The sequence below is a fragment of the Plectropomus leopardus genome, chromosome 15 (assembly GCF_008729295.1).
Source record: "Plectropomus leopardus isolate mb chromosome 15, YSFRI_Pleo_2.0, whole genome shotgun sequence".
Lineage (NCBI taxonomy): Eukaryota > Metazoa > Chordata > Actinopteri > Perciformes > Serranidae > Plectropomus > Plectropomus leopardus.
Window position 1 is genome coordinate 17682078 of NC_056477.1, and position 25881 is coordinate 17707958.

The 25881-nt window shown below is 37.0% G+C and overlaps 1 protein-coding gene across 1 annotated transcript in view; it reads right to left on the minus strand.

Moving 5' to 3' along the window:
- Window positions 1-25881, minus strand: part of khdrbs2 (KH domain containing, RNA binding, signal transduction associated 2) — a 72683-nt gene that overhangs the window by 8916 nt on the left and 37886 nt on the right. The window contains exons 4-6 of the mRNA XM_042501538.1: window positions 24692-24838; window positions 12623-12750; window positions 9287-9470 (exon numbers count right to left, since the gene is read on the minus strand). Of these exons, the coding sequence (XP_042357472.1) occupies window positions 9287-9470; window positions 12623-12750; window positions 24692-24838 (459 nt within the window). The remainder of the gene's footprint in view (window positions 1-9286; window positions 9471-12622; window positions 12751-24691; window positions 24839-25881) is intronic.

A 25881-nucleotide genomic window follows, 5' to 3' on the forward strand; every position in this document is an offset into this window, starting at 1 on the left:
AATGAGATTTGCAGCCTTTTGTCTCAGTGAATAGATGCTGCTCTTCACTGCTTTTACCTTTGCAAATTCAGTCAGCATTGTTGTCGGTTACACATTTAAAATACGAGTTAACTTTTGGATATAGTATATTGTCCGTTTGTTTTGGGTTAAATACGGGAATGAGGCAATTTTCACCACATTTAGTATGTATGATGAAATTGAAACTTGTTAGATTTTAAGAATAGTGACATTAGAAAGTATTGGGCTGCACAATATATTGTGCTTATATCGTCATCGCATGTCAACTTGTGCGATAAGCACATCCCGAAAGACTGCAGTCAGAGTAAGTTGAAAGTAGTGCTGTCATGATACTGGAATTTCTAACTTTTTTGTTTTATTTTTTTATTTTTTAATTTAAAGATTTTTTTGGGCTTTTATTGCACAGATCCACCAAGCACCCTGGAATTTCTAACTATACAATATCTTCTTACATACAATACCTTAAAAAATATCAATATTCAATATAATTTTCAATACTTCAGGGTAAAACTCACATTAAGGGAAAAAAGGCTACAAGTTTTTTATTATACCTCCCTGCAGGCATCAGCTGTGGCTGGAGGCCTGGGGGAAATTTCTTCAAACTTGAAAAAAACGTTTCAGTAGACTGAAGGATCTACTGATTAGATGGTTAAAGGTCAAGGTCACAGTGACCTTACATTAGTCTCAGTCCAGTGAAAGCGAACATCTTGAAGGAATTCATTCAATTTTGATGAGCTGATTAGAATTTGGTGTTCAAAGGTCAGAGGTTAAGGTCACAGTGACCGCATACAACATGTTTTGACCACAACTCAAGAATCCTCAAGAACCACCTTAAAACGGTGCTGACTGTATAGATCATCTGTGTGTAAAGTGTCTATGTTTTCACAGACATGGATGTAAACGTGACGGTGCAGGGACGCGTACAACCGCATGGCAGTATATCTAGTTAAAAGATAGTTATAACAAGACAACAAGAACTTTTCTTTTCTTAGTGGCAGAAAACAGTAGAATGACTCCAGTAAACACGAGGGCTGTACAATTAATCAAAACATTATCAAACTTGCAAAATGTGCCACAACGTACCATCATAAAAGAAGCACTGTGGTGCTACAGAGATGGCCAGGCCTGCACATCATATTCCAGATGTAAGGAAACATGCTGTACAAAATACAGACCTCAGCAAAACGCACATCATGATTATTTATATTTTTTTTTCAGAAAGAATTAAGTTAAAAAATGACCAAATGTGACTCTTATTGAAATATTTGTCAAAATAATTGCAATATATCGGGTTTTTTGGGGGGGGGGGGTTTGCATATAGTACTAGAAATTGATTAAAAGAGAGTATCAGTAGAAAACTGGACTTAAAATGTTTTTTTTTTTAACAAAGAGGAGCAGAAATTCAGTATTTGTTCATTTATCACAAGTTATCATCATTTTGAACAGTGTCATTACATATTGCATATTCTCTTCATATCTTGCAGCCTTAAAATAGTATCATGTAATAGTGGCTGAATGTAGGCTCAAGAACAAAATTAATTTCAGATGTTATAGTAGTGCTTGATGTTAAACGTGCTCATGCAGTTTAGCATTAAGTGTAACTGCGTCTGTCTGCTTCATCCCGTCCTGTGGCTTTAGTCCCAAATGATACAGCTGCAGCCATTATGTATTCTACCTGAGTTTTCCTTCTATTAAATAATCGAGTGGAAGTGCGTGTCATACATCTGTTTTAATAAACAGGAGAGTTCTGCATGGAGAATTTCCATAATTAATCAAACAAATGTGAACTCAGCAGTGTCTGAGCTCATTGTTATAAAGCAATTACAGTATGATGTGCATAAAGGTGGCCTGAGAAGCCGCTCTCCTTCAAGAAATACACAGAACCTCACGAATCTCACGCATCTTTTATGTTCATGAAATAGATGATATAGGGAGAATTTTCCCCCCTTTTCAAAAGGGTGTCCTTTTGCTTTTTCCACAGTAGATAGATTAGACTTTTTTTTTTTCTTCAAAGCCTCCCAAAGCTCTGTGTTTAATCACATTATGGCATTTCCCGCACTGCCTCGGTATGGTTGCAGGGCTCAGGTTTAAAAAACCAAGCTATGCGTTTCAATTTTTACCAGCAATTTATACGATTCATGGTGTGCCGTCAGGGACAAAAATCCTGCATCACTCCCCAGATTCCTCTCTTCTATCATCAGCACTGACATTAAAAGATAAGATTTGATCCAGATGGGATTTGATCTTTAACATTAAACTGAGGCCATGGTCCCAGTCTATACAAAATGCCATCAATCACATCTGTAATCTCCCTCTGCTCTCCCTTTGCACTTTCCTCATGGAGGAACTTATACTGATGATTACAGTCAAATGTCTCGCGGCTGCTGCTCTTTCTGGGGGATTAGCTACATTCATTCATTAAAGCTTGTTTGAAAAGTCACCAAATTCTGGTTGATGGTGCTAATTTTAGCAACTCAGCAGCAACACAACACAGCTAAAGACTTGCAACAACTTAAAGTACCATACCCTATTCTAACTGTGCTCTAAAATACATTAAAATACATATACATTAAAAACATATAATATGAAAAGTAGTGCCATGTCAGATTGCATACTGTACTATAAGAGCTTAGTGTGGGAAGAGATTTACTCTGTTACAATTGTAAAACAATTAAGAATACAATTTTACACAGAACACTTGGGCTAAATGCTGAACAAGCAGATCGCTTATCACTGGAAAACAGGCCTCTTTTTATGCATTTAAAGCACTTAAACTGTCAGAAAGCAAGAAACAGCCTTGTGCTTAGGTGGCCCACTATGTATTCATTAATATATGATGTGCTTTGAATTATTTTTAATGATCAAATGGTTTTGCTTTGGTTCCCGACCATGTTAATGGACATAACTTTCTAGGATGTCTACGTCTATGATTACTGTCATGTTACTCAAACCAAATGCACAGACATATGTGATTATTACATATGTGATATATTTAAAGTGGACTGCAGTGGAGCTACAGCCTCTTTTTCTTTTGACCATGAGGCAAGGAGAAAGCTTAAGGCAAATTTTAACTATAATTGTATTCTTACAGTACATAATATTACTACACTGGTCAAAATATCAAATGAAATATTTATAGCATTTACTTAGGGTCTTTTCAGAAATATCCGTCTGTTGGAATGGATGGGTGATCTGAGTGTCACCAAAAGGGTAATAAGGAAATGAATAGGAAAATTTGATTGTTGTGATTTGATCTTCTAATAATACCAGCTTATAACCCTACTGATATATGTACACAGAATATTTATCTCAGGAAGTTTTGAACGTCCTGTTTTCTCGAGAGATTTCATAAATTGAGGATATTCCGAGCAGTGATGACAAATACAGCGTCACTTTATTATGAGTTAACAATTCGTGAATATTAAATAAACTAATGTTTATTGGTGATAAACGGTCTGTTAAGACTGTTTATGGTCATTTATATTTGTAGGTTGTTTCTTGTGTTAAGAATCAGATTCTTATAATATTCTTATAGTTCTTACAATCTTTCTTTCTTTTCTTTTTTTGCTACTTATTTACAATATCTTTTGGTGTGTTTGCAACATGGATTGGTTCTTAAGGTTTTTTTCTGGTAAATTGGCCTATAATCAATTAATGCTTTATGGATTACAAAATCACTTAAAGGCTTATCACTTTATCTGAAATTATGCTAAAAGCCCACGGGCACTTCACAATACGAGACACAGATTATATTATACATACAGAAGATTATTTGGTGGCAGTGCTGTAATATGTTAACATCTTTCCTCAAAATTGAAAGCCTGGGAATCATCAGTTTCTGGATTAGGAGGATTTCATGACAGAATCTAGGAATCTATTACAGAAGTGTATCAGCCCTGAACAACTAACAATAATGCTGACTCTGACTTGTAAAAATATCTGCAGCTCATTGCAAAGAGATGATACCTAAATTTATACAAACTGAACACCTCTGCAATCCACTTCTCTTCTAAATTGTTGCCGTCCTTTAAGAGGTACAGTAATGGTCATCGTCACTGTATTAGTATTACAACACTGACAGTGTGACAGAGTCCATTAATCACGACGGTCTCCAGAGGAATCCCCGTTACATGATGACCTGCTCCACAACACAGGAGGTGTATATGGGAACCTCCCCTCAATTGTTTGAATAGTCCGTCATTCATTAAATAAACACAGACTGCAAACTACACGATGCATGCGTAACTGCATGCGCTGGTTATAGATAAGCAATCCCATGGAAATCAGAGTCTGGCAGGAGATTGTGCAGCAATGTTAATAACTTGTGGTGACTGTGCATAAAAGGATGTGGCAAAATATTGTGAAGCAGGCAACAAAACAGTGCCTGATTTTTCATTTATTATTATTATTTTCATTTATTATTTTATATAATAAATCATAAAGATAATCTCCGAACTGTATACTGATAAAACTCATGGTAAAATATTATTAAAAGAACAGCAAATGTGTTAAAACATATTTTTACATAAAACTCAGAGCGTTTGGATAAATATAAGAAGAAAGTGGTAATTAAATTATTTACTTTAAAGCAATCTATTATCCCCTAATTATGGACTGATAAAAAATTATTCATGCAAAAAATTACTTATTTTTAATTACTGGTGATTTACTGTTTACAAACTGCCAATTTATCTTATTTGTACCATTCAATAACTCTATGTATATTGAATGTCAGCCTTGTTTGTGATTTTGACAAGTCAAGCAAATGCTGTTTTGTCACCACTTAAAGGATATGTTTGCCATATATTTTTTTCTTATTGTCAAGAAATCCCACCCCCAAAAAGAGACGATGATTTGATGAGATGAATTTAAGAGTACATGTTTCTCAGCACTCCAAACTCCTGTTGCCCCAACACCATTCGTTTTTACAGAAAACATACAACTTAACATTGTATTTAAAAAAAAAAAAGAAAAGAAAAAAGAAAGGGTAAATAATTCAATAAATAGCTGGTTAAAAATTAATAGTTTTTAGCAAACATTGCTCAAACAGGAATATATTGTGCCTTGTCAGGAACTGTTTTCCTTTGTGGATTAACACACATTTAGTGCTCTCGTAAGGTGCATCAATGAGGCTCATTGATTGGTTTTTAATAGGTTTTGGACAACAAAGGAGTTTATTATACAGGAATATGCAGAAAATGTAAAGAAAAATATTGACATAGCTACTCTGACGCCACCCATTTGTTTGTGGACGAATCGAGTTTGGCGTTTTGGATGTGAGTATCTTGTTTTTGGAGGTACATTTGCCATTGATGTTGAAATTGGCTATAAAACCAAAATCATTTTTTGTATCGGGCTGATGAACTGCAGTTTTTGTCATTTTTGCTTTGGCCTCATTTTTCAACCTGAAGTGCAAATTTATTTTGCTTTTGGCATGGCTGCTTTATGGTTTCAGTGATTATTGGACAAGTAAAGTACTACATCATTCTGTACACCCGAATACAACTTCACTCCAGGAGAAACAAAAAAAACAAAACCAAGGAAAAATAGAGTGCTAATAAAAAGGATATAGCAAGGTGAGATTTGTGGGTGAAAGATGAAGACAAAAGTTGCATTCATAAATTATAAAGCAAAAATGATACATGATAACTACCAGCTTCCTCGCGCTTTCTATTGAAGTTTTTTGAATCAATAACTCCCTCGATTAGGAACAATTATGGACATTCTCGCAGTATCACTTTTATGAGACAGACTGACAGTTTGACGGAGTCCATCAATCAACGGTCTCTGGAGAAATCTACATGATACCCGTACACACTCCTTTTTACACAAAGACAAATACAGGATGTGGCAACAAAGACGCATCAGCTGCTGCTGATCTAATATTGTGTTTCAGCAGATTGTACAGTGCGGGATTCTTGTAGTGGAATAACTACAGGCGGTGCGGCATCTTGTATGCTCAGTGATTGAAAAAGCAAACAAACCTGGACCTTTGTATAAAGAGGTTGTGCTACACTCTGGAAACATGCTCAAAGAAAATTGTGTAATGTGGTAGAAAAAAAAGCAAAGTGAGATATGAGGGAAGAAAATGTTCAGGACAAACTCATCTTTCCATAATCCCCTAGTCTCTGCGCTCCCACCCTTCTTTCCAACCTCCAATTACAAAGAGAAGAAATGCCTCGCTTTTTACTGCTCAGAAATACACAGGCTCTACATCAGAACTCAATTTGGTTTGGTAATGAGACTGCGCTTGTGCATTTCCCCATGCAGACAGCCCAATCTTCAATTGCCAACACACATGGGGGCTTTGCTTAGCAGGAAGGCTCTGAGGAAATAGACTGGTAAAAGTGTTGCCTTTTTTCATTTTGATGAAACTTAGAGCTCACCTTGTGTAGTCCTTTCAAAATGACCTTGAAAAATTCCCAAGATCTGAGGACAAGCACACTTAAAACAAAGGCCTTGAATATTTTTTGATACGGATCCCAACATTGTTTAAAGTGACGTGAACAAAGATTTTACAGACCACTGGTCAAGATACTACCTAAACCTCCACTTGGAGTGCTCTCTTTGCATGTAAATGGAGCAGCTACTCTCAATGCAGAGCTCCATGGGTCTACATTACACACAATGACTTCATGTTTATACAACACTTGTTTTTACACGTTTATAGTATTTGTATGTGTGTTTTTTGTGTGTTTTTTTTGTGTGTTTTCTTCATGGAGCCCCAGGGAAAGGAAATCCATTTCCGACAGTCATTATTTTATAATACTAGTCATTATTTTTTAGGATAATTGTCAATATTTTGTAATATTGAGTCATTGAGTTTGGATACGTGAATCATTATTTTGAGACAAGTGAGTCATTTTAAGATACTACATCTTTGTTTTAACATGCGATTATTTTTAAATTAAGTGATTCATATTTTAAGTCATTATTTTGAAATAAACAAGTCATTGTCTTAGGATACCACATCATTCTTGTAACATATCCCATTATTTTGAAATCATTGAGTCATTATTATACAACATAAGTTTCACATTATTTTGACATCAATAATGCATGATGAGTAAGTCATTATTTAGATATAAGTCATTATTTTGAACATTTATTCATTGTTTTGAGATGAGTAAATCAGCACTTTGAGACTTAAAGTCATTTTGAGATAAGCAAGTCATTACATTTAGGAGGTTTCTCATCATTTTGAGATAGTAACTAATTATTTGGCATTTGTAAGACCCTATGTGTTTAAGTCATAATTTTTTTATTATTTATATTTATATATTATTTATAATTTTAAGATACTAACTCATATTTTAAATACTCAATCTCATCATTTCAGATCAATGACTCATAATTTTGAGATACTACATTATTTTGAGGTAAATAAGTCATTATTTTAAGAAAGTTCTATATTATTTTGAGATATTAACTCATTATTTTGAATATTTAGTCGTTATCAGTAGTTAATTAGTTAATCAGTACTTTGAGATACCAAAGTATTTTGAGATAAGTCATTATATTAAAGTTTCTCATTATATTCAGATAAGTTGGTCATTATTTTAAGACACTGAGTCAATTTGAGATGGTAACTCATTATTGTGACTTTAATAAATCATTATTTTGAGATAAGCATCATTAATTAGAGGTATGAAGTCATTTTTGAAAGATTATCATTTTTAGATACCAACTCCTTATTTTTGAATACTTATTCACTATTTCAGACAAGTAACTCTTTATAATTTTTTAGATGAGGAAATCATTATTTTAAGAAAGTTTCTCATTATTATGAAATATCAACTCATTATTTTGAATACTTAGTCCTTATTTTGAGGAAGACTCTCATTATAATAACTTATAGGATCTCTTTTTTTCATCACACTGCCTGAGATAGGCATCCATAGTGTGATCCCCACTGGTATTTCATGTTTTATAAACTACAAATCACATTTAATTTACTGCAGCTGCTACTTTTCTGGCAGCCATTCTTATCTATTTAATTCAACACAAAATAAAAATGTACATGCAGGCACTGATTTAAAAGCTCCCCCCAGGCACTGACATCTGGCGCAGATTCATTGTTTTGCACAAGTGACCAAATTCACATCATACCAAAACATATGTGCTCATCACTCACCCTTTGAAGTTGACTTTTTGAATGCAAAAGCTTGCTGGGTTTCAGACTGTCATCTAACACAGTGGTTCTTTTTTACTCAATCAAAAAGTTTTCACAGCATCAAAAAGTAAGGTAACATTTACACCAGCCATGTGGATTGGGGTGCACAACAGTTAGAAATAGCAGCTGTCAGAGCAACTGACAGACAGATTTGCCACAACAAATAGAGCTCAAAGCTGATACATGTCAGCCCTGAATATAGTCAAAATCGCAGACTTTGCATGAGGACAATGCCAAAATAAGAGTTTATGAGCAGTTACAAAAACTGCCTTTAACACAGATGTGGGAACCTGAGCCAAGACATAAAACTAAAATCTGGCTGCACAGTGAAAGATGTTTGACTTACGGCTGTTGTGGACAGAAAGACCTGTTTTACAACAGTGTGCCTCATCTGTGGTGCAAAAGAGGCAAGATACATACTAGAGGTCAGTTAGAGATCTAAATGAAATAAAGATTGAATGCACAACGCATGGTTTATTTTAACCACAAAAACCTCAAATCTGAGCTAATTTTACTTTTCTTAAATTTTACTTTTAATTAGATCAGTTAACACAACTTAATGTTCTTTGTGTTTTTAATAATATTTATCTGCACATTTGGACAGCAAAATAAATTGAATGTATTTGTTTTTGCCTGAGACATGAAGAGAAAATGTACATTTTTAAAAAATGTTTTTCTAAAAAGAGGAAGAGAAAATGATCCATGCATGCAACTTTATCCGACACAATTGTGTCTTAACTTAGGATGATAGAGATAAGGATGATATTTTCTCATCAACTTTAAAGTCAAACAAGTTAATTGTAATATTATGCTGATATACATAGAAACCAAGGGCTGCCTCGAAGATTCATAGTCATTCTAAAAAGTAAGGTGTGCTTTAAACATTTACGTTAATTAAATAAAAATATATTATAGTAATTTACTGCTTGCCCTGATTTCTTAAATGCGTGTCCCTGAATGCCCTACCTCTCCATGTAGAGCACGACTCATCCAGATCACATGAAAGGGGATTAAACCAAGTCAGATTTGCACACAGTTCAAGTAAAATTATTATCAGCTATACTTTTCAGTGTGCGCAAAGAGGATTGGACTTACATAGTCGTCGTATGATTCATGTGTGACTGCTAACAGCGGGGGCCTGTATCCTGCGCTCCCTGCTGCCCCCCTGGCTCTGGGAGCTTGTGCCTCCCTCGTTAAAACAGTCGTGGGAAGTTTGCTGTGCGTCGCTGCCACTGTCCCCCGAGGTGCTGCTGCGCTTCTTCCTGTGCCTCTGTGGCCCCTGGCAAAACAAGCAGACAAACATGGCGTCGATTTGCCTTAAGAATCACACTTCACTAACTTTTGTAAATAAGCCAGACATTTCAGCGAAAAAGTGGAGTTAAGACATTAAGGAATGTGTTAAATCCCTCTTATCGCTGCATATGTGCAGGCTGCCTCAGTTGGTGGCTGTCGTACAGTGTGCTCGGGTGAAACACTAGATAAGCATAACCTCCGCTGGCACTGAGGTAGATCTTGTAATGATCACAGGGCTCAAGAGTGTCACTTTGTGTCTTTCTTAGCTCTGCAAACATGCCTGTGGGACGCAGCGTGGTTATTTCAATAGCACGATGGAGCAGCGCCTAGCCTGTGTTTGTACAAAATCACACCTCCATCTGCCTGAAGCTGCAGAGTGCACTCAGGTTGCACAAAGGCTTATTCAACACTGTCCAGTGGAGAGGCATTAAAGGCCAAAGGACATGGGCAGGCATGAGGAATTTAAGGTGGATTGTTTCTTTTACAGAGGTTGCGACTGTCCAGTAGCACAACCCAATGAACACCACAGGGATTGAAGGGTGGATTTAGCATCGCAAAGCCGTCTATTGTCTGCTAACTTAGCATTTTAACAGCAGCATGATGTAGGTGGGCCAGGATACCCTTTCTTCCTCTGGCACATCCTTCACTAGGTAGCAGCCCATTGTGATCCAAAAATACAGACACTCAAAGGGGAATTACTGGTGCATATTTTCATGGAGATTTACAATAATCGCTTATCGTAGTGCCATAAGGAGAAAATCTAGGTAGGGAAGTGGTGGTGGTGACTTTAAATTGGGAGCGTCCCGTGTTTCTGCAGGATTTAGCTCATCTACATGTGGTGCCGGAATTAGGCCAGGCTGTCATGGAGAGCTCTACCTGGTTACTCCTGAGGGACCGCCACGGCTCAGGTAGATTACGGACAATTTGCTCTAAAAACTAACTTAAAAGGAGAGTGGAAGAGGCAGGCGTTTCACACCAGCGGCTGCATGCATGGCTAAGCCAATCAAATGCTCTCCAACATAAAGTTTTTTCTTTCTCTGGTCCTGCCTGCATCCTAAAATCCCCCTGAGCTACATACATGGAAATCAACTAATATTTGAGTTAGGAAGAAGACATAACTGGAAAAAATTTAAAAAGGAAATACTGTTTACAACTATTAAACTGAACCTGAGGAGGAGAGGTAAGAACAAGTTTATATGAAATATTGAAATATTTGCCAGTGAGCCAGTTAATCTGAAAATGTACCATGAAGGTGGTTACTTTCTTCTTTATTATTAAAATATGTATTTGTCATTCACAACACTGCACACCAAGATTTAGCTTTAGTATGCATCATACTGCAGTGAATTACAAATGAGTGTAAAGTTAAAGGGGTTGACGACAGAGCTGCATTAAAGAGGCATTTCACTGGTTTTACACATGAAGATGATTTATTCATTAGGAATACTACTCAACCTGTGACAACAGGCGTATCGTGATTTGTAGCACTGAAAGGAGCTTTCTTTTTTCCTCTTCTCACGTTTTTAGAGGAAGAAGTCAACAACAATAACAGTCTACAAAAAAAAAAACATTTTCAAAAGGAACAAGTCGTTTCATGTTTTATTTTATCAACAAGTTCAAAAACAAGGATTTTAAATTGCAACATGATCTCATCTCTACTCATCATATATAGATGCTTGGGCAGAAGTTGCTTTTTGCTTTGCATTTTTAAGTGGAAGGGGTCTGCGTTTAGGTTTAGGTAACAAAACCAAAAAGTCAAGTTTAGGAAACGATGATGGTTGACATCAGTCACTTCAGTCGACTCACCTGACTAATAACTCATGTTACAAATGAACTCACTGACTTTTTCACCCTCTTTAGACCTGGTATAAACATGCGCCTCTGGCGATCTGATCAGTAAAACCACTTGCCGAGATGCATCTCCAACAAGGACTATGTCATCAATGCAAGACATGGTGGTTGTTTTGGTGATGGTGTGCTAATGCTTTGTAACTTATCCATTTTATGTTGAGTTGGAAGAAGCGTTGCATGACTGTCTTTCATTTTGCTTTATGGAAGGACAATGGTTGAATTTTGCTGACAGCAACATCTCCAGCTGTACTGACACAATGTCCCTGGCAAGCATGTTACTGAGCAGTTAGCATAAGTGTGGACTTAATAACTGCGCATGACTGCATAACTGCATGATAGCCACAGGTGTGAATGGAGATGTGTCTTGGCTGTCCACTTGTGTTGGGATCACTGAAAAACATGCTAATACCAGGTCTAAACAGGCTCTTTGTTTCACATGGGACACAGACATCTGTCTCTTGGGTCAAAGTCCTGTGCTTATTTGACACATCCACCTCCTATCCAACCCGCCCAAAGTTGACTTTGTGCTCTTTATACTTGGTCCGTTACTCTGAGTGTGTAAAAATGATGTGAATGGGTTTAGATTGGAGTTGTTGAGGGCCTGGTAAAGGGTGCATTGTATGTCCATTTGAGACTCAGAGAGCCACTGACCAAGTTTTTTGACAATAAGGGAGTGAGACCAGGCTGCATATTGCATATTTAGACATGTGGATATTTTATTTTGCCGATATTATAATTAGATTAATTAATAACATTTGTTGTTGCTCATCTATGTCATCATAATGGTGAAAAAAATGGGCCTATTTCCAAACATACCAGAAACTGTGGTATTAGTTAGGAATCTTGTAATACTTTCCCAGAAAGATTTTGCACGAGGACAGTGCAAAGAGTTTCCAGTTAACTTAACTACTAAAAACTGCCGTCAACACAGACAAAAGAAATGTATCTGCAGAGTGTTAAAGGGAGCTTTCTAAAGTCTGAAAAAATAACCCTGATGATGTGGACTATAAATTTTCACCATTATATTAACTGTAATTACAATTATAAGATCAATTATTGTTTTAAGTTTTGAACTGTAAGACAAAAAACCCCCAACTATTTAATATGAATTTAAGTTTTTAAAGAATAAGTGTTCTGAAATAATGACACATTTTCTCAGAAATCTTTCATTAAAATAGTAACTTTCAATTTTTTCTAACTTCAAGAATTCCTGGTTAAAGAATTCACACAAATTCTCCTCTTCTTTTAGAGCCCTTCTCTTTTACACAGATCTATTTACTGCGTTACCTTGTGGTTATTGTGGTTGCTGGTCGTACACTCCTCCCCGGTGCACTCCTCCCTCTGCTCGACTCGTCGGAGCCGTTCAGCAGGGACAGCTCTCTCAGTTGCTCCTGTCTGATCTCGTCATTGTAGTCCTGTGGGAAACAAAATACAGCATGTCTCAAAAACAAGGACATTTGTTTTCTGACTGCAGCATATGCCCGGAACAGCAGCAAATGTCATCTAATCAAAATTATCTTGACACACAGGAAACGCATGGCAATGCTCAACGTTGAATACTCAATAAAGAACATTTTCTTTTGGTTGTGTTTGGGCACAAAATGTAGGGGAGAGATTAACAATGTAGGAAAAGATTTTGAATATTTATCAAAAAAAAAAGAAAACTGTGGATTCATTGTAAAAGAGTTTTTCTGACAAAAAAAGAAAAAAAGTTTTTTTTTTTTCTCTCTTAGATGACAAAATGTTCAAAAAAATCAGGGCAAGATTTCAAAATAATTTCCCAAACCTGTATGCCGAGAAAAAGGAGGACATAAAAGGGAAATTAAACTTAAAAAAAAAAACCTCTTCTCGCTTTAAAGCAACAGAAAATATTCCATGTTTTTTTGGTACACACAGCCATAATTGACAGTTTCAACAACTTTGTGTGGAATATCGTTATCTTGTGATTCCGAACCAATTTTTCCTCAACCCATTATCAAACATGATACGGATCATTACGTAGCAGATAAGGGAGTGGACAAAGCAGTATTCATTATCTTGTCACTGCTGACAGATAAACAGGCTTATTTCTCAGAAACACAGAAGCAAAGCCCCAAAGATTTGGTATCCCGGGCAAAATGTTTTTGTAATGACAACAAAGAATCGGAGGCTCCAACCAACTTTTCTGGTTGTCGTCTGTGTTTTTGACAGCCACACTTTGTTTGGTCTTTCTCGCTGACTGTATGACTGGATGTCATGCACAGAAAAGACAGTTTGCCATTCCAAAACATATTTTTAAATAAATAGTAGCTCAAATAATTTCAATGTAGAACCGGTTTGCAAGAATTGGTGTCCAAAAATGTGAGACAGTTTAAGAGTTACAACAAGGCAGTAATTTTCATTTACCCCCAGCTACACACCACTGTCGAAAATAACTACTAGCATGTAATCACAGTCAAAAATAACTTAGAAAATATCTGCTATTATTATTATATGTGCTAGTATTTTGGTGTACTGCAGTTCTGCGTCGGGTTTGTCCAAGTGGTGTTGCCGTACCCCAGGAGAACATGGTTCACAGGCCAATTCAACTAATGCTAAAGCCTTTATAACGTTATATTTGTCAGATAGCCCACGTAAAGTCTGAATTAATTATCGTAAATGTTGTGTAATTTTGTAGACAGTAGAAGCTTTCATTTAGAGCTAGTCCCATAATAGATATTTAGGCTTGATATATTTAATTGTGCAATGCAATTATCCCTCAGATATGGTTATCAAATACTTGTGAGAAAGATATGTAAAGGAGGCAAGATATTTTCCAGTTATACAATAATTCTTTTGTCAAAAATGACATCAGTGCATTGATACAGTGAACTTAATTGGGACTTTAAAGATTTTACATTACTCTAAGCATCTTTTTCTGCATTATGTTCTGTTAAATGTATTAATACTGTGCATATTGGACAATATGTAAGCAGATTCCAATGTATGGGCCAAAAAAAAACTTTTAGACCGATTTACTGGTCGCACCCTATCATCTAGTATGCCATATTTGTATATATACTGTTTTTAAAAATAGTCAAAATAAAAAAAATAGCAAGAAATTCATTTTTTTTTATCATAGAGTGAGTGACATTGCTGTATGAGCATTAATCAGGAAATAAACTGCATGTTTCTCATGAGCTTATGCCATTGATAAATAAAGGACAGAACCGTCATGGGTGTGCAGGCTTTGTTGTGCAAATCAGATTACAGCTCACACTTACAGTATAATCTAGTAATCTACTGAATTGTGTCACCTTTTCATTATTTGTTATACCTTCTTTTCTTTTGCCACTCTGTATTTCCATTATGTTATACCTACACCTCTAAGTCTCACTCTCAGTGGAGTGAGACACGAGGATATCACAGCAGGGGTTTGACCACTCTGTCATTTGCATAGTTTCAATACTGAGTTCTGTCAGCTCTCCACTAAAAACCTATTATTAGATTTAAATTATGTGGAAACAACAAAAAGTGTGAAACTCATTTAGTGCCTCAACATGTGGAAAGTATAAAATTTCTGTCAACTCATTATCAGGCAACAACTTTAGCAGCCAAATGGGCAATCACACTCTTGGTGGAATAATTCATAATATTCACAGTTTGACAATGTTGGTGGGTCTTTTCAACATCGGTTATTCTTTTTTTAATATTACCACATTATCTCAAAAAAGTTAAAGTCCCCCTGCACTCAAAATGATTTTACTTTTTTGTGACTTTGCTTGGATATTAATGATTTTCATTTTGACACTTGAAGGCTGTGTCACATGAATCTACTGAAGTGGAAATGGTCCTCTGTGGTTACCTTGAACTTGAGTTTAAGATGTGTGCATAAGAGGCAACTAGTTTGCAGGGGCGGAGTCAGCGGGTGGCTTTTTGGGCTCCAACCCTAAATGTTATTTCAAAAGCCCAGAATATTCCCCTAAGAAATTCACTATAAAAATGTTCTTCTGTTGTCTTAATATTCAATTCAGAGTATTTCACTTCAATTCCCCTCAACATTTTTTGTGTTATAGTTTCAGACCGACAGAGACAATTGGAGAACAATTAGGTGCTGGCTCTACAGGATGATTTGTTTGCCTTTGCAGCTGTCATGTTTTTCCCATATGATTTTTGGGTATTTTATAATCTGAGATGATTTGAAAAGTAGTGCATGTAGCTGCTATGAATGGGAAAAAAAATCCCCTCGGGATAGCATGCCCCCAGATCCCCCTAAGTTTGTGCTGAGCCCAGAATATTTACAACTTTTGTTATTGTTCCTGCTAGTTTGGTAGCTAATAATGGCTCAGTAAGCTGGTGTAACATAGAAACCTCCAATCCAACACTTAAAGGTTCCCTGTGGAGTTTTTGACCACTTTTAACGTGATAGAACAATGTTTTATGTGTGTGTCCCCACTATGGCAACAAAGGGCAGGGAAGAAGCCATTAAACATGAATGTGAACAGCGCTTCGAAAATGTTTTATGAGGAAGCAAATGCACCCAACATGTTTGTTTAAACCTCGAGGAGACACAGTGTGTTGTTATTACTAACACTGAATGTAAACAGAAATCTTGTTTGTTTACGAGAGAAAGCTCCACAGGGCACCTTTAAATTTTCCATATTCATAGACTGAAAGTTTTCACTGAAAGAAAGCTATGACAGACACATTATTACAAGCAGATTCATTTCAAGCAGATATGCCTATATGTCTTAAAACATGACTGGACTTTGATCCTAGACTAGATGATGTCACATTTTTTGTATTTTTAGCAATCCATTAAGAAACTTTCGTACATGTGCTTCAGTCCATTGTGTTGCTTGATAGCTGTAGAAAGTTTGATATTTCTCTACACATGTTAAGTGATGCCAAATTATTCAGATTCTGACACTTAAAACACCAGAAGCGTGACTTCGTAAAATCAAAGCATATTTATCAACCACTAAATTAATCACCAAGTAATTTGATAACTGATTAATCGTTTTGAGAAGATTTTTCTGTCTTTTTTTAAAGTAAAAATTCTCTGATCCCAGCTTCTTAAATGTGCAAATTTTCTGTTTCATTTGCTCCTGTATGACATTAAACTGAATGTGTGGTTTTTTGGGGGAAAAAACACGGCATTTGAGGATGTCATCTTGGCTTTGGGAAACAACAGTTGCCATTTTTCACTATTTTATGTCATTATATAAACCAAACAACTAATCAGTTAATGGTAAATAATTGTTAGTTGCACCCCTGATGACTTAAAATGTAACATCTGCACATTTACTCTATGTCACACAAGTTTATTTAGGAAAACGTTTTGATCCTGCTTGGATCTTTGTCAGTTCAAATGTTACCTTTTTCTTCATGTACGCTGTTTTTTGATTGCCTTGCACCTAGTGTCTGATGTGCCTATAACCACCCTCTTTCAAGTTGCAGCCCTAATGACATGCAAAAAAGGTCCCCAGCTGAAACCATACAAGTGACCTCAGAGTTTACTAAATGCAGGTTGCATCTTCTCCACTACTCCACCATAACACCCCAAGAATTGCATATTTATACACCTTACACATAAGCCACCAAACTTCCTCATCATTTTCCTCATTTTGCTGTCACGTCGTCCCCGCTCTCCAGTCTCACAGTAATAGGATATGTGTCATACAAGGACCATACGATGAGCAGATTTTGACACCCACATGTCACAGTAGATGGCGAAAAGAAAATCCTCACAGTAGATTTCCAAAACACTTGACACACCGTGCACATGTGCCACTCTTGTAAATGAATTAATAAGGCCTTCAGCGTTCTGATGGTTTGAAGGAGACTGGCAGGGCTTTTAATTGGAAAGCTGGCAGCTTATCCAAAGCACAACAAATCTGCCAGAGCTTGTAAAAGTTGACTGTTGACAGAGGCGTTAACATGAGTATACAAAGATAAACCCCATGCTGAGGCTTCTCGGGTCAGACTGTTTACTCGCTGAGATTAATTCTGACCATGCATGACCTTGTACACACACAATGCCCTTCACAGAGCTAAAGTTAGACTCCAAGGGCCGGCACATGAGGCATGGCGATACCAATCACTCTTGTGTTTGGATCTACCTGCTGCAAGTCTCTGCTGCATTGACTGATTTCTTGCCTTGTGCATGTTATCTTTCTTATATCTCAGCGATACGAGTCTGTTGGCTGCAGGACCATTTATGAAAGAACTGCATCTGTATTCTTGGACTGTCAATGTGGCAAAAATGCCACATAAAAATGAATTCAGCATTTTTGGAAAATCATTCTCAGTGTATCTTTAATAAACCTTCAGGCATCTAGCAACATGATTTTATTTTATTTTATATTTCGCCAGTTGAAACAAATAATAAAGAGAGAGAGAAACAAAATTCCGTCTTTTCTCGTGAGCTTTGTTGGATCACTAATATGGTTAACTCACAGTAGATACAGGAACATGGGTGTAGGTTTAGTTTCAATATTGGGGGCGCATGAAATAGGGGAATAGGGGGTCATCTGCAGTTTGTGGAGTGTGTGTAGCAAGGTGGAAAATTGATCACTTTATCTGATCAGAGCTGATCAGATCTGATTAATGGATGAGAGGAGGCTGCTGCAGAGACGAGTGAATGCAAACTTTTAGACCCAGCAAAAAAAAAAATCATTAAATTTCATCTTTGCCCAGAGTATGTTCTGAGCTCCCAGTGCAATAAATAACCAAACACTATATATATTTCATTAGTGCTCCTGATGAACCTTGCAACGCAAAAAAACACCTACAGGGTTGGAAATAACTTGTTTTGTCAAAAATCTAGTGAAGTAAATCAAAAATACCATGAATAGAAAATCGGTACGTGGCGGCAGATGTTGTCATTACAGCAGGCCACCCTAAATAAATGAATTTGTGCAGAAACCCTGAATTTATGCCTCATCTACATAAATTTATGGTATAAATGTATTAAGTGTGTTCTCCTACTTTCATGTTTTTATTTATTTACATTGGCAAATGCATATGTTTTAGTATTAAAGAGGATGTCTACACCTCTGTGCAGGGACTATTTGATACACAGTTCTTTAAAGGACAGAGCTAAGAATTCAGTGGTAATATACAGCATATTCAGGGATTCAGATTTATGGCACCTGCTGATGTGAATGAATAGATTTCAGTTTCCAAGAGCTGACAAAATGTGTGTTGAGATGTATCTTGAGTTAGATCAGCAGCCGCAGAGGACTCATTCTAACTCCATCCATCCTGATGACCTCACAAACCTCTCATATCTGATGCATGGGGTGTTTCAGAAAAAAGCTCTCACGAAGTGTCGTGTTCGCAGTGCTGGATGAGCAGAATTGAAGTGTGTGATGCATCATCTTCCCTTACACAGCAGGCACACGGGTCAATTTGCAGGGACATATGGTTTTACAAACATGCACTCAAATTGCAGAAGTAGCATCCTCAGACGATGAGTATGTTTCACAACTGCCCAAATACTAAATCTGTGTCAATTCTATACACAGAAATTGCTCTGATTAATATTGTTACAGCCCGTAATTCATTAAAACTTTTTAAAAACAGTGGGAAAGAAGAGTAGTGCATGGTGAATTGATTGTTTTAGAATGGGATTTCAGAACAATAGTAAAGTCAGATGTTTTTTTTTTAACTTCACACCTTTTCAAGACGTAGGAAGTAAATTCCTACAGTACATTTACATGCTTTGTCGAAACACTATTTTTTCAACTAAAGAAGGTTTGAAAAACCATCACAGTTGATCCAGAAGTGCAGACGCAGCTGCAGCATCTGCAGCAGCTGTTTATCTCCATCTTGTCCATTCGATTTTCAGCATGAGCTGTTTGTTTCAGCTCCTAACAAAAGAACTGGGCGTAGATCTGGACACTGATTCTGTACTTGGTGAAACCAAAAGTTTATATTTATAAATCTTTATTATTTGGACTTGTGCTTTCACTTTATTGTGCTGCTTCATGACCATAGTGTTGCTTGATGTTGAATACACAGTTTACAAAACCATAAGTGCACCGCATCTTTTAAACTAATCACTGCTAGGCAACCATTAAATCGTCTGGCCTTAGTTCACCTGCTATTTTACAGGGCAGCAATCTCACAGATCTGTACCTTTAAGTCTACATAAAGGACACTTGGGCAGTGGTCAAAGGGAAACGGACATCTGTGTGGGCACATGAGAAAGAAGAGAAATCACAGGGAGTAACTAGCTAGTTCAGGAACTTCGCCTGAATGATGGTCAGTATTTTAGCAGGAGTTACAGACAGTGTGACAATCTGCTGTCAAACATTGGGCCTGATAATGGGTTGAAAAATGTTGTTGAGGCCACAAAGTGTTCAGATATGTTTTGCAGCTTGCCTAGGAGGATGTTGAAAGTGAGCTAACATTTGGTTCACACAAACCATGTACTGTACTACTTGTCTTCATTGCCACCACAGAAGGCTCTTAATTTATCTAATTGGATGGTGGGAAAAAAAAATGACATTGGGCATTTTTTCACTTTGAATTGGAAGTTTTTTCTACTAAAGGTGTTCAGGACACTTGTGCAGAATTGCGAGGTGCATAGAGTGGAAAAACAAGTCAAGACAAAAGCAGTTAGCGCTTCACTTTCAGAAAAAACAATTACAAAAAACTGCTTGCTGTTAAAGCACACTCTGTCTGATTGGGGTGGAGTGCTACTATTAAGGTCCCGATACAGCAAAGCATAATTGAGCCTATACCTGAGAGTTGCAAATACTCATATTACATGTAGTGCGATTTTATGGAACAAAATGAACTATTATTTCATAGTAAAAAATGTATTTTTTCACATTGAGTTCTTACAAATTTAACTCAATAGAAATTGAACCTCCGTCATTTCCATGGCAAAGTTGGCACCTGTATTGTTAGGAACACTGAAGCAGTCTCGATCTTTGCTGGAGATGATAATGCAGGTAATTGTACATAAGTGCATGGCTCTGCAACACCAGGCCAGTCTGCAGTGCTGAAGCTTAGGCACGTTCTTTGGGATCACATGGATCAAATACTTCAGTTCATACAAAAAACGGTCAGTTTTAATTGCATGAATATTTTAGTTTGACTTCGCATTTGACTTTATGCAAAAACAAATTACTACCACATGTTGTTTGAGCATCTGTGTCACACTCTGTCTGCCAAAATGCAATGCAGTTTGGCCCGAGATGAAGGCCACAAACTCATCCGACTGAGAGCAGGAGCTTGTGTCCTTCTCCAGAGCTTTTCAGCCTGTATGTATTATAGTATTGCACTGATTAGGTTCCTGTTTGCATTTTTTTTTCTTTTCTTGGGTGCATAACTGGGAGCTGACAGCGCTGACAGCATTTCTGTAGTCAGATTTTGCTTCACGGCAGATCTGAGGGCTCCCGTTCAGACAAGCTTTCTCTCCTTACTGGCTCCAACGACTGATAAAGCTCACAGTCAGACAAACTGTACTTCTTGGCTGCTCGTGAGTTCTATTTCTGCTCAGGAGGTCGAAATGAATAACACAACATACACTAATTATACATGTGAAATTGGAATTGCAACTGGTCACATAGCCTGTTCATGTGATTGTGATATTTTTTTCTAAAAATGTGATTAACATTATAAGAAGTGTGCACACACCACATACTGAGGGCTTTTCAAATCAGAAGAAAAGAAAGTGAGTATTATTTTTCCTATTTTGCAGTTATGAGCTCAGTGGGAGGCAAGTTTTGTTAAATTACAGGGTTATGACATTTATTTTCTGACATCACAGGCCTGATGCCACATTAAAACGGAATTTGCTTTGTTAGGAGATGGAGTACATTTGAGATTTTGTTCAAGGATAGATGGGAGGAGAGAGGAGTGCAGCATATAGTCCCTCACCTCAGCTCACATGCTCTGGCACATTTTCAGCTAGACCCAGCGGTATAAGTCACTTAACTACACGCTTTGTGGGAAACAGCTACCCGTCTCTGTGATCCTGCCGGCTGCATCACTTTGGTTTCTGAAGCATAATGTCACACCAGCAGGGGAAGACTGGCCACAGGAGCAGTGCTAGTTTTCCTGGTGGGCCGCTGGAGAGAAGCAATAGTGTTGCACACCAGCTGGCTCGAATCAGGCATGTTTGTATCTGGATCATAAATTCAGTCCATCTTTCCTCCTGGGCCACTTTTGTTTGGTGCATTCTGCCTTTTACATGCTGAGCTGACTACAAGCTGATGTCTGGTACCCTAAAAAAGTAGTCAGCCAATTTAGGATTGCAATTTATCAGACTTCACACTAGGGTTGCACAATATAAAGTAAATATGTTAAGCGATAACGTTGAATATCGTGACAACAATAATATATGTAATAAAGAAAGTGCTTCAGTCTCTCCTCTTCTAAAAATATTGCCGGAGGGCTAACGTGCTGCTTTTTAGGCATCAGGTCTTCTCTTGCATTCGCACTTTTGCCTGCACTCATCTTAACACTTAAGGCTTTCAAGGTATATGACATGAAAATTGAAGGTTATCATACTGTGTACATTTGCTTATCTACGATATTGAAAGAAAAAAAAGTCAACTGGACAGAGATTTTCTTACCTTTAATTTAGTTTTTTTAGACTTTTGGACTTTAGACTTTTTATACATACTTCCTGTAAAAATTTGTATTAGTTATAGTAATAAAAACATTTGTTTGACCCAAAGTAACCCTTCAATTTTCATTCCTCTAACGTTTATTTTGACTGAAAATGATAATTCTGTAATATGATGAAACCGCAATATTTTCTGAGGTCGTTATTATACCATAAAATTGTCATACTGTTGCAACCCTAAGCACTAGTCTGATAAACCTCACTCAGATGTGTGCAGATTCTACACACTCAGACGACGCCTAACGCTGTGTTCAGACTACGAGCGACTGTGAAGCTACAGTCTAGCTATAGTTGTTGCTATATTCAAAGTTCATCATTGCAGTCTTTTGCGATGTGTTTACCTCTCAAGTTCATAACGCAATGACAATAAAAAAATATATTTTTTTTGCAGCCTTACCTGAAACAGTTTCCCCTAGAACCACAAAAGGCTTAATACTTTTTTTTTTTTAAGCTTATGCCGTAGTACTCTCCAACACCAGTTGACAGACTTCAATCTGTAAAATTGAGTTCCCTTTTAATTACAATCGAATGAACAACTTTAAATTATTCTTCCTTTTGGAAATATAAAAATAAGGAATTGAATTAACAATATTTACAAGTCATTAAACCCATGCTGATTATTTTCAACCAAACAGATCCCCAATAGCAATTTATATGAATTTGCACTCTGACAACACAGTATCCATCTCTGTTAATACACAGTGCAGCAATAAAAACAGGATAAACAGCAGGGCACACTTGCCACTCTTAACCAGAGGCAGGAAACATCTGTCACTATGGATACTGACGGATGCCTGTTGTGTTACATTATGTGCAGTTTATTTGCAAATCCATAAGATCCCTGCAGCAGCAAGCATGTGCTGTAAAATAGATGGTGCAGTCTTTAATTTTTATGTGTTTTTATTGACTTGTGGACACAATATAACCTGAATTTAGGGACAAAGTGATGCTTTCCCCTTTTCTTAATATGCTGGGGTTTTGTCTATAATCACTATGAAAGACAGTGTGAGGAGGCAAATGTAACATCTGATTAGCAAGATATAGCAAAAATGAATGTGATGCACTCATCCTTTCAGTATGGATTAGCATTTTTAACAAATCAGCATTGGACGTTTTATTTTCCACCTGCTACTAACCATATTTTCCCAAATATGGCAGACTGTGCATTCTCATCCACTGTTATGATTTTCAGCTCTTTTGTCACTTAGTTAAATCTTATTGAATCGGTTCTTCCTTGGTCACCCTGCATCATTAGTTCTGCTGGCAGATTTTCACAAAAGATTCAAACTATCTAGCCTAAACTGTCTGTGCTTATTGAATGTGTGTGCCTATTTAAAAAGAAAGGTATTATAGCCAGTCCTGCGTGTACACTAATTAGAAAACCTTGCTGCACTGTTATTAGAATAATTCAGAGTACACAATACCTCATCTATTCTCAAGGTACTGCAATGAAGCCAGAGCTGAGACTCTGCCAGCAGTATATTTATATTCTTGGAGAGAGTGTGTGTGGATGTAAAGCATTGTATTTACTGCAGTTTATGTAGTTACCCAACAACACCAGCGATACATAAAAGCCCCTGCTGATCTGACCCTTTTATTACGAGAACAGGCTGGTGTGAATCGCACAGTGCAAAGCGCATCAGAGCACAAATAGGACGCTGAAGCAAATTAGCATTTCTGAGAAAATGTACGCCTGGTGGGCATTTACACCACCAATCTGCCGAATGTTAGCTCAGCATAGGAGTTCACAAAACTTGCTTTAACATACTGTATGAGCGTGTTAACAGTTCCAATATGCACTCTGGATGCATGCATCACTGTACAGTGGGCACTTGTTCTGTTTTTCAGGCCTGACTTCTCATCGTAATTGTTTGCACCATCAGATAATGACGCTCATGAGCCGATGTGAGGAGTCGTATGAAAGCACCGAGGGGTGGAAACAAGAATGGGGTAAACTCAGGCAAGTCTAATGGTGTCAGTGTTGCCCCTCATCCTTGTTTTCACTTTACTACAATAAACCTAAACTTGCTCGCAGCCTGCAAACAGGGAAACAAACACTTTTACTAGACTTGTTTTGAAATATTTGCCATCTTTTTGAAAGCAAAATCTGATACGGGAGACGTGCAGTGATTATATAAAGTATTCTTCCTGAAAGCGAACACACAGAAACATCAGGAGTGGATTGATAACCCTGCATTTCTTCTTGTTTTTTGGCAGACAGCGTTAAGTAATTTGTATTTGGAGGGGCATGAACTGCTCGGTGCGAGATGCAGTATCATCATCCTCCTGGCCCAATGAGCTGACATGTAAGACTTGTAAGAACATCAGCTAGCTATAGGAAAGAGCATAAACTCCATAAAGTAGACTCATGCAGCACAATTCCTCTATTAGGCTTGTCACATTTGCAAAGCTTGATTAATATTTACAGCTTAGACTCAGCAAGAGTACACAACACGCACATTAATTATTGCTAAGTTCTCCAGGCTGTAAGTTGCTGGAGACTTGCAAGTTTCTCCATACTGCACTTTAATTGCTGAATACATTATTTTTCATTTATAAGTAAGCGCATGCAGTGCAGGGTAGTACTTGTAGAGCAGAGAAAAATGTCACGCTTGTATCTTACTCTTTGTTAACAAACCTTGGATACTGTAAACTCTCGGAGGAGTTATCAAGGCAGCAGGAATGTCTTATGTTCATGCACTGCACAGGAATAAAAATTAGGAGGAAAAAATAAGATGAAGAATTAAACTCACTGGAACTAGGAATTTTTTTATCTCCTCCAAGGCGTGACTCATGCGGGAATAGGCCTCTCCAGGTGGAGCAAAGACTTCAATTAAAACATGAAGATCGTTACTCAGATGGGCGTATTTGGCCTCCCCGCTTTTCCTTAACTCTTCCTCCTGTGAAAGCAAGAAACGTGAAGTGAAGGATTTGCATTCATAGAAGAAAATACATGTAGTTTAATAACATGCAAATTTTAACAAATACCAAATACAATAAATGTGTACTAATTGTACTGTAATGGCATGTCATAAAATATTCATTTATAAGTCAGTGCTCTTTATATTGCTGGCTGACAAAACAAAGCACATAAACTGTGCTGATACTGAATGATTGGGACCTGTTGATTTTTATCCTCAGTACAAAAATTAAATATATGATAGCTAAAACATACTTTTAGACGTTGAAGCTCCAGCAACACTTGTAGTGTTTAAAACAAATTTATGCAAGACTAATGTGTTTTTAATTGCCAAAACGTGTTGCTCTTAAATTGTTGTTGGAGCTTTGTCCTCTTTTGAAATATATCCCTTTATAGTGCACCTTGGTAGTAGGTGGAGTTGAGCCAGAAACCCTCACCCTGATAAAACATACTACAGCCCCCCCGCGACCCTTATTAGGACAAGCGGTTACAGAGAATGACTGACTGACTGACAGGTTGGACTTATTTTTGGACACTACCCACTGAAGGTTGGCACTGAAAATGTTGGTGGCTCTGTGAGCTGAGGGGCTTCTAGCTACAGTGGTTTTAGCTAAATACTACTACTACTACTACTACTACTACTACTACTACTACTACTACTACTAATAATAATAATATGATTTTATGATTTAACCTTTAATAGTAATAATAATAAAAACAATAATGATAATAAACTTTATTCATATAACACCTTTATAAAAGAAAAGCTGCTCAATGTGCTTTACCTTAAGGACATTATAAGCACATAAAACAGAGAGAATAAACAGGCCAGCAAGGCAATTCATCATAAAAGGACATTCAAAAACAGTTAAAACAAAAATTAAGAGGTTAAATCATAAAATCATTAGATAAAACTATAATTCATAAAATCCAATAAGATACATTTTAAAAATCCTTGTTAATGTATTTCAGTCTGGTACAAAGAGGCAGACTGCTCAACAAACAAACTGACATCTCCAGCTG